The 8743-nt window shown below is 44.3% G+C and overlaps 1 protein-coding gene across 1 annotated transcript in view; it reads right to left on the bottom strand.

The window, feature by feature from the left end:
- Positions 1 to 568: 568 nt before the first annotated feature.
- LOC129822149 (mediator of RNA polymerase II transcription subunit 13-like) overlaps positions 569 to 8743 on the bottom strand; it is a 30218-nt gene continuing 22043 nt past the window's right edge. The window contains exons 23-30 of the mRNA XM_055880155.1: positions 8438 to 8661; positions 8211 to 8353; positions 4091 to 4249; positions 3769 to 3954; positions 3452 to 3597; positions 3183 to 3347; positions 1524 to 1624; positions 569 to 1375 (exon numbers count right to left, since the gene is read on the bottom strand). Coding sequence (XP_055736130.1) covers positions 1243 to 1375; positions 1524 to 1624; positions 3183 to 3347; positions 3452 to 3597; positions 3769 to 3954; positions 4091 to 4249; positions 8211 to 8353; positions 8438 to 8661 — 1257 coding nt within the window. The 3' untranslated portion in view covers positions 569 to 1242. The remainder of the gene's footprint in view (positions 1376 to 1523; positions 1625 to 3182; positions 3348 to 3451; positions 3598 to 3768; positions 3955 to 4090; positions 4250 to 8210; positions 8354 to 8437; positions 8662 to 8743) is intronic.

Raw genomic sequence — 8743 nt, 5'->3', positions numbered from 1 at the left:
ATCCCATTAGACCGAAAATAAGGCAGTGATTGGATGAGGCTTTGGGATGAGATGTTCTTAGTTAGCCAATTCCACTTTTACCGATCTGCCAAATCCCTTTAGTTGGGGTAGGGGCTAAATGAGGGTAACCCTAAACCTGTGGTCCATTAAGGATCCATCTGAAACCCACCCATGGCCCAGTCAACCCCTAAAACAGCTCATTAACATGCCAATCCAACACTCACCCAGCAGTGAGGTAACATTTGCATTAACTATGATATATTTAAAAGCAAGGGTTAGAATTATGTACAGGTAGAAACGCTCCATTCCCCAACACTGCAAACAATGTTTTCATAACAGAGACCAAGAACAATGATAGGTAGACGCACTTTATTCCTAAAACAGAAGCTGCGGCACACATGTATATGTACACACACACACACACACACACACACACATATACACATACATACACACACAAAAACAATTCTCTAAATCTGTCATATAATATATATATAATATAAATATATATATATATATAATATAAATATATATATATATATATATATATATATATATATATATATATATATATATATATATATATATACATATATATATAAAATCTGACAATCTGTACCTCACATCCCATTTAACTGAACACATTGAATTACTGTGCAACAGACTCCGCCACTATAGCTGAGCTGTAAGTCCTGTCCACTCAAAAGGAAAGGATATAAATGCCCAGCCTACCTATCTGTACATCAGGGGAATTAAAATGTAAATACCCTTTTTTTAAAATTACTCTAAAAGCAGCCTACAGCAAATGCAGTTTACAGTTTTGTAATTCAAAAAAAAATTGATTACATTTTAAACCAATTCCTTTTAAAGTGAGATGGCAATACACACCATCAGATTTTTTATATATAAAAGATAAAGAAATAAAAATGACAAATTTAAACTTACAATAAATAATATATATGCAGGCATTTCATTAAGCTAACATTTTATCAGAAGATTGAAATCTAAGAATTAAAAAGACAACTTATTCTCCTTTATGAAACGTCCCTTATCCAAAATGATAAAATGGACACTTGGCATTTGATTGATAGGACACCTCCAGTGCTGCCATGGAGACGCTGGCTGGGGGAGATTCCTTATGGCCATGCCCGCACCCTGAAGTGTTGAGGGTCCATCCACTCCAGGAAACCCCCTTCCATTAGTTTCATGATGAGCTCCACAGATTCCACTTGATATCCTTGTTCAGAGCATGTTCATGATAAAGTTGTACATCTGGTTGAGCACCACAAAGTGAACAGGGAGACAGGAGCGCCGGTCCTGAGTGGCAGGGTCACACGTGAGCCAGGAGAGGGCATTGTACTGCTCCAGCACAAACCTGTCAGAGACAGAGAACACATCACTATGTATAACTAACTATACATTCAATTCCCCTCTCTTTCCTAATAAACCTATGCTCTGCCTATCAGTGTATTTCCCATTTATGTTATTTCATAAAGGCTATCATTCCATATTGAGCAGTGTACCTGAGCACGTCTGAGGTGTGGTTGGAGTCCAGAGGGTGGGAGTGTTTGCTGTGGAGAAGCTCATCTGATTGGACCGAGGACACGTGCAGGTGCAGGGAGGCCTGGGGAGTGACGACAGACAAGAGGTCAGCTAGATTAACACAAACGCCACACCAGTTAGATTAGAAAAGGGAAACATTCAAATGACAGGACTCCTGATCAAGTATGCATTTAAGTAAAGCATAAAAGTGCTGCTGAGTTTTCGGACCAGAGAAGAACAAACGCCTTTGGGAGCAGAGTGAGTGTTAGGTTAACTGTCAGAGGAGCAGTAGGTAGGTACAGTACCAGTCAAAAGGACATACCTACTCATTCAAGGATTTTTCTTTATTTTTACTATTTTCTACATTGTAGAATAATAGTGAAGACATCAAAACTATGAAATAGCACATGAAATAATGCAGTAACCAACAAAAAAAGTAAAGAATCTCAAATTTAAACGATATTGTTTTACAAAGTAGCCAGCTTTGCCTTGAAAGGTTTGCACACTTTTGGCATTCCCTCAACTAGCTTCATGAGGTAGTCACCTGGATTGCATTTCAATTAACAGGTGTGCCATGTTAACCTAATTTGTGAAATTTCTTTCCATCTTAATGCATTTGAGACAATCGGTTGCGTTGTAGGGGTGCTATACAGAAGATTATCTTTTACCAAATAGGGACAGGTCCATATTATGGCAAGAACAGCTCAAATAAGCAAAGAGAAACAGTCCATCATTACTTTAAGACATGAAGGTCAGTCAATCCGTGAAAAACTTTGAAAGTTTCTTCAAGTGCAGTCGCAAAAACCATCAAGCGCTATGATGAAACGGGCTCTCATGAGGACCGCCACAGGAAGAAGACCCAGAGTTACCTCTGCTGTAGAGGATAATTTCATTAGCGTTAAATGCATCTCAGAAAGCAGCTCAAATGCTTCAGAGTTCAAGTAAGAGACATCAACTGTTCAGAGGAGACTGCGTGAATCAGGCCTTCATGGTCAAATCACCAGTACTAAAAGCCACCAATAAGGAGGAGACTTGCTTGGGCAGAGTAGGTGAACGGATGATCCCCGCATATGTAGTTCCCACCGTGAAGCATGAAGGTGGTGTGATGGTGCTTTGCTGGTGACACTGTTGGTGATTCATTTAGAATTCAAGGCACACTTAACCAGCATTGCTACCACAGCATTCTGCAGCGATACACCATCCCATCTGGTTTGGGCTGAGTGGGACTATCATTTGTTTTTTAACAGGACAATGACCCAACACACTTCCAGGCTGTGTAAGGGCTATTTGACCAAGAAGGAGAGTGATGGACTGCTACATCAGATGACCTGGCCTCCACAATCACCTAAACCTCAACCCAATTGAGATGGGTTTGGAGGAGTTGGACCATAGAGTGAAGGAAAAGGTGAAGGTGGTTGAGAGATTGCCAAAAGTGTGCAAAGCAGTCATCAAGGCAAAGGGTGGCAACTTTGAAGAATCTCAAATATATTTAGATTTGTTTAGCACTTTTTTTGATTGTGTGTTATTTAATAGTTGATGTCTTAACTATTATTCTACAATATAGAACATTTATTTTTTTAATTAAGGAAAACCCTGGAATGAGTAGGTGTGTTCAAACATTTGAGTGGTACTGTAGGTACCTTGAGGAACAGTGGGCACTGGTTCTGTGCCTGGGGGCAGGCTGACCAGAACCAGTCAGGCAGGGGGCCAGCCTTGGCTGTGGAGATTAAGTAGCCCAGGGCCATAGGCTGCTGCAAGATGTTCAGGGCCTCCTCGTGGGACTCCATACGATCTGTGCTCTGGCCCTGGAACACACCGGGACATAGGTTGACACCAATACTTATTCAACCTTCATTTACCAGCAGTCAGGTAAGCATCCTCCTGCTGGTAGTGTTGTGGAGGGGCTTACCTTGCTGCCGTCTCCCCCCTGGTGATAGTGTCCACCGGGGGAGTGAACGGGGGAGGTGGTGGGGGAGTTGGGCAGGATGTTGATGAGATCAGGGTCCACCATATCGTTATCAAAAAGGTCAAAGATGCCCATCCCATCTGAACCATCTATGAAGAGGGATAAACAAAGGGTCATTCAAGACTATGTCCCATTAGCTCAGACAGAGAGCTGCTCTGTCTCCCTGTTTCAGTAACATCGCCGTGTGGAGCCAGACGACAGCCAGAACCTAGAAATGCATCAACATTTACAGTGCGTGCGTGTGTGTGTGTGTGACTGACCAGGGTTTATGGGGTTGAAGGCGATGTCTAAGTTCTGTTCGGTGGTGGCGTTGTTGACCTGCACCATTGCCGAGGTGGGGAACACCAGGATGTGGGTGCAGGACGTGTCCTGAGGAGTGCTCAGCTGGGACGTCTGCATGTTCAGAGTGGTGCTGCGGCCGAACACTGAGCCTGTCGACACAGAGTCTACACAGCAGAGAGAAAGGTTAACACGATACAGATTCACGAAAACATTTCAGGAAATTCAGTGGACTCAAAAACAGGGGAAGCAAGGTTGCACTGTGCAGCCATTGCTCAAGGTTCAACTTCTGTTAATTTTTACCTGGCATGATGACAAAGGAGCCTTGGGGCTCCATGGCAACCAGGCAGGCGCTAAGGATGCTGGGAGTGTCTGCGGCAGAGATGCCACACATCCTGCAGGTCTCCTTGAGGCGCTTGCTGAGAGACTGCAGGTTCCTCCTGCTCAGCAGAATACTCCAGTCTGGAACACAGAGGGAGACAGGGAGGATGTCAGTCAGGGCACAACAAGTCATGTACAACTCACTGTATATACACTACATGAACAAAAGTATCCCCGCATGTGTGGTTCCCACCGTGAAGCATGGAGGTGGTGGTGTGCTTTTCTGGTGACAGTGTAGGTGATTTAGTTAGAAATCAAGACACTTTACCAGCATGGCTACAAAAGCATTCTGCAGCGATACGCCATCCCATTTGGTTTACGCTTAGTGGGACTATCCTTTGTTTTTCAATAGGACAATGACACAAAACACACCTCCAGGCTGAGTAAGGGCTATTTGACCAAGAAGGAGAGCGATTGAGTGCTGCATCAGTTGACCTGGCCTCCACAATCACCCGACCTCAACCCAATTGAGATGGTTTGGGATGAGTCTGACCGCAGAGTGAAGGAAAAGCAGCCAACAAGTACTCAGCATATGTGGGAACTCCTTCAAGACTGTTAGAAAAGCATTCCTCATGAAGCAGGTTGAGAGAATGCCAAGAGTGTGCAAAGCTGTCAAGGCAAAGGTGGCTACTTTATAAAACAATAGTTTATATTTGAGATTATTTTTTTGTTGGTTACTGCATTATTCCATAGGTTTTATTTCATAGTTTTGATGTCATCCCTATTATTCTACAATGTAGAAAATGGTCAAAATAAAGAAAAACCCTTAATTGAGTAAGTGTGTTCAAACTTTTGGCTGGTACTGTGTGTGTGTGTGTGTGTATATAAATATACACTGCTCAAAAAAATAAAGGGAACACTAAAATAACACATCCTAGATCTGAATGAATGAAATATTCTTATTAAATAATTTTTTCTTTACATAGTTGAATGTGCTGACAACAAAATTACACAAATTATCAATGGAAATCAAATTTATCAACCCATGGAGGTCTGGATTTGGAGTCACACTCAAAATTAAAGTGGAAAACCACACTACAGGCTGATCCAACTTTGATGTAATGTCCTTAAAACAAGTCAAAATGAGGCTCAGTAGTGTGTGTGTGGCCTCCACATGCCTGTATGACCTCCCTACAACGCCTGGGCATGCTCCTGATGAGGTGGCGGATGGTCTCCTGAGGGATCTCCACCCAGACCTGGACTAAAGCATCCGCCAACTCCTGGACAGTCTGTGGTGCAACGTGGCGTTGGTGGATGGAGCGAGACATGATGTCCCAGATGTGCTCAATTGGATTCAGGTCTGGGAAACGGGCAGGCCAGTCCATAGCATCAATGCCTTCTTCTTGCAGGAACTGCTGACACACTCCAGCCACATGAGGTCTAGCATTGTCTTGCATTAGGAGGAACCCAGGGCCAACCACACCAGCATATGGTCTCACAAGGGGTCTGAAGATCTCATCTCGGTACCTAATGGCAGTCAGGCTACCTCTGGCGAACACATGGAGGGCTGTGCGCCCCCCCAAAGAAATGCCACCCCACACCGGTCATGTTGGAGGATGTTGCAGGCAGCAGAACGTTCTCCACGGCGTCTCCAGACTGTCACATGTGCTCAGTGTGAACCTGCTTTCATCTGTGAAAAGCACAGGGCGCCAGTGGCGAATTTGCCAATCTTGGTGTTCTCTGGCAAATGCCAAACGCCCTGCACGGTGTTGGGCTGTAAGCTCAACCCACCTGTGGACGTCGGGCCCTCATACCACCCTCATGGAGTCTGTTTCTGACCGTTTGAGCAGACACGCACATTTGTGGCCTGCTGGAGGTCATTTTGCAAGGCTCTGGCAGTGCTCCTCCTTGCACAAAGGCGGAGGTAGCGGTCCTGCTGCTGGGTTGTTGCCCTCCTGCGGCCTCCTCCACGTCTCCTGATGTACTGGCCTGTCTCCTGGTAGCGCCTCCATGCTCTGGACACTACGCTGACAGACACAGCAAACCTTCTTGCCACAGCTCGCATTGATGTGCCATCCTGGATGAGCTGCACTACCTGAGCCACTTGTGTGGGTTGTAGACTCCGTCTCATGCTACCACTAGAGTGAGAGCACCGCCAGCATTCAAAAGTGACCAAAACATCAGCCAGGAAGCATAGGAACTGAGAAGTGGTCTGTGGTCACCACCTGCAGAACCACTCCTTTATTGGGGGTGTCTTGCTAATTGCCTATTATTTGCACCTGTTGTCAATTCCATTTGCACAACAGCATGTGAAATCAGTGTTGCTTCCTAAGTGGACAGTTTGATTTCACAGAAGTGTGATTGACTTGGAGTTACATTGTGTTGTTTAAGTGTTCCGTTTATTTTTTTGAGCAGTGTATATTGTGGAATTGTGAAAATTCAGTTTTTCACAATTCCTGACATTTAATCCTAGTAAAAATTGCCTGTATTAGGTCAGTTAGGGTCACCACTTTATTTTAACAAAGTGAATGTCAGAATAATAGTAGAGGGAATGGTTTATTTCAGCTATTATGTCTTTCATCACATTCCCAGTGGGTCAGAAGTTTACATACACTCAATTAGTATTTGGTAGCGTTGCCTTTAAATTGTTTAACTTGGGTCAAACATTTTGGGTAGCCTTCCACAAGCTTCCCACAATAAGCTGGGTGAATTTTGGCCCATTCCTCCTGACAGAGCTGGTGTAACTGAGTCAGGTTTGTAGGCCTCCCTGCTCGCACACGCTTTTTCAGGTCTGCCCACAAATTTTCTATGGGATTAAGGTCAGGGTTTTGTGATGGCCACTCCAATACCTTGACTTTGTTGTCCTTAAGCTATTTTGCCACAACTTTGGAAGTATGCTTGGGGTCATTGTCCAATTGGAAGACCCATTTGCGACCAAGCTTCAATATATCCACATAATTTTCCTCCTCATGATGCGATCTATTTTGTGAAGTGCACCAGTCCCTCCTGCAGCAAAGAACCCCCACAGCATGATGCTGCCCCCGCCGTGCTTCACGTTTGGGATGGTGTTCTTCAGCTTGCAAGCATCCCCCCTTTCCCTCCAAACATAACAATGGTCATTATGGCCAAACAGGTATATTTTTGTTTCATCAGACCAGAGGACATTTCTCCAAAAAGTACAATCTTTGTCCCCATGTGCAGTTGCAAACCGTAGTCTCGCTTTTTTATGGCGGTTTTGGAGCAGTGGCTTCTTCCTTGCTGAGTGGCCTTTCAGGTTATGTTGATATGGGACTCGTTTTACTGTGGATTTAGATACTTTGTACCCGTTTCCTCCAGCATCTTCACAGGGTCCTTTGCTGTTGTTCTGGGATTGATTTGCACTTTCCGTACCAAAGTACGTTCATCTCTAGAAGACAGAACGCATCTCCTTCCTGAGCGGTATGACTTCTGCGTGGTCTCATGGTGTTTATACTTGCTTACTACTGTTTGTACAGATGAATGTTGTACCTTCAGGCATTTGGAAATTGCTCCCAAGGATGAACCAGATTTTCCCATGATGTCAAGCAAAGAGGCACTGAGTTTCAAGGTAGGCCTTGAAATACATCCACAGGTACACCAACAATTCATTGAAATGATGTCAATTAGCCTATCAGAAGCTTCTAAATCCATGACATAATTTTCTGGAATTTCCCAAGCTGTTTTAAGGCACAATCAACTTAGCGTATGTAAACTTCTGACCTACTGGAATTGTGATACAGTGAATTATAAGTGAAATAATCTGTCTGTAAACAATTGTTGGAAAAATTACTTGTGCCATGGACAAAGTAAATGTGCTAACCGACTTGCCAAAACTATAGTTTGTTAACAAGAAATGTGGAGTGGTTGAAAAACAAGTTTTAATGACTCCAACCTAAGGGCATGTCAACTTCAACTGTGTGTGTGTGTGTGTGTGTGTGTGTGTGTGTGTGTGTGTGTGTATATATATATATCACACAGTTGAAGTTGACATGCCCTTAGGTTGGAGATATAGATATATATATATATATATATAATCACACACGCACACTTCTCTGTGTGGCATACATACATCTGTGTGGCATACCTCGTAACTCTCCGTGGCCCATCCTGCCCAGGCGGCCAATCACCACCCTCCAGGGAAGTGATGTCACCTGCACCAAGCCTAGACACCACTCCCACAGCTTCTGCAGGCCCAGTCGTCTGGCTGAACCCTTTTTCCTCCGAGCCCTTTACAGAGGACACGACAAAGTCACAAAAGAGACAGATTCTGAATTGAATTTGAGCGTCTACCAATTGACATGTGTCACTGACCTGTTTGGCACATCAATGCTGATGATGCATGTCTCCAGCAGCTCTCCTGATTGGTCAGTACAGGAGGCCAGGAGCCAGCGCTGGTCATGCGACAGGCAGTAGCCCACAAACAGCACATTGTACTTCTGAGAGGCCTCTCCGAACGTCTCCCCCAGCTCTGTCTGCTTGTCCTTGATGGGCGCCAGGATGAACGGTGGTGTGTACAAACGCAGACACTCCGGCCTCTGCAAAGGCGTGAAAGTCAAACGGTCAGACCAATGGTTCCTTACGTGTCACTTAGAAAGCTGCATTTAGTAAGCCATTGTG

The sequence above is a fragment of the Salvelinus fontinalis genome, chromosome 24 (genome assembly GCF_029448725.1).
Source record: "Salvelinus fontinalis isolate EN_2023a chromosome 24, ASM2944872v1, whole genome shotgun sequence".
Taxonomy (NCBI): domain Eukaryota; kingdom Metazoa; phylum Chordata; class Actinopteri; order Salmoniformes; family Salmonidae; genus Salvelinus; species Salvelinus fontinalis.
The sequence above is the reverse complement of the archived record's forward strand: the minus strand, read 5'-3'. Positions and strand labels throughout refer to the sequence as shown.